At 44.0% G+C, this 416-nt stretch overlaps 1 protein-coding gene across 1 annotated transcript; it reads left to right on the top strand.

The window, feature by feature from the left end:
- Positions 1-4: 4 nt before the first annotated feature.
- Positions 5-413, top strand: LOC105460234 (elongation factor Tu, mitochondrial-like; the record flags this gene model as incomplete). The annotated part of the gene is made up of 1 exon (XM_011706670.1): positions 5-413. A coding segment is annotated over one exon (409 nt), but the record flags the coding sequence as incomplete, so codon positions are not given.
- Positions 414-416: the final 3 nt, after the last annotated feature.

Genomic DNA, 416 nt, shown 5'->3' with positions numbered 1-416 from the left:
GCATGTAAATGTGGGAACAATAGGACATGTGGATCATGGGAAGACAACGTTAACAGCGGCGATAACAAAGCATTATGGAAATTTTGTAGCGTACGATCAGATAGATAAGGCGCCAGAAGAAAGGAAAAGGGGGATAACGATAGCAACAGCGCATGTTGAGTATCAGACGGAAAAAAGGCATTATGCACACGTTGATTGTCCTGGACATGCTGACTATGTAAAGAACATGATAGTAGGTGCAGCACAGATGGATGCGGCGATATTGGTAGTGTCGGGGGTTGATGGGCCAATGCCACAAACGAGAGAGCATATATTGCTAGCGAAGCAGGTAGGTGTTGGATATATCGTGGTGTATATAAATAAAGCTGATGTTGCTGATGCTGATATGATAGATTTGGTGGAAATGGAAGTGAGGG

Source organism: Wasmannia auropunctata, unplaced genomic scaffold (genome assembly GCF_000956235.1).
Source record: "Wasmannia auropunctata unplaced genomic scaffold, wasmannia.A_1.0 LD325969.1, whole genome shotgun sequence".
NCBI lineage: Eukaryota > Metazoa > Arthropoda > Insecta > Hymenoptera > Formicidae > Wasmannia > Wasmannia auropunctata.
Note: the sequence above shows the minus strand (reverse complement) of the source record. Positions and strands in the feature narration are given on the sequence as shown.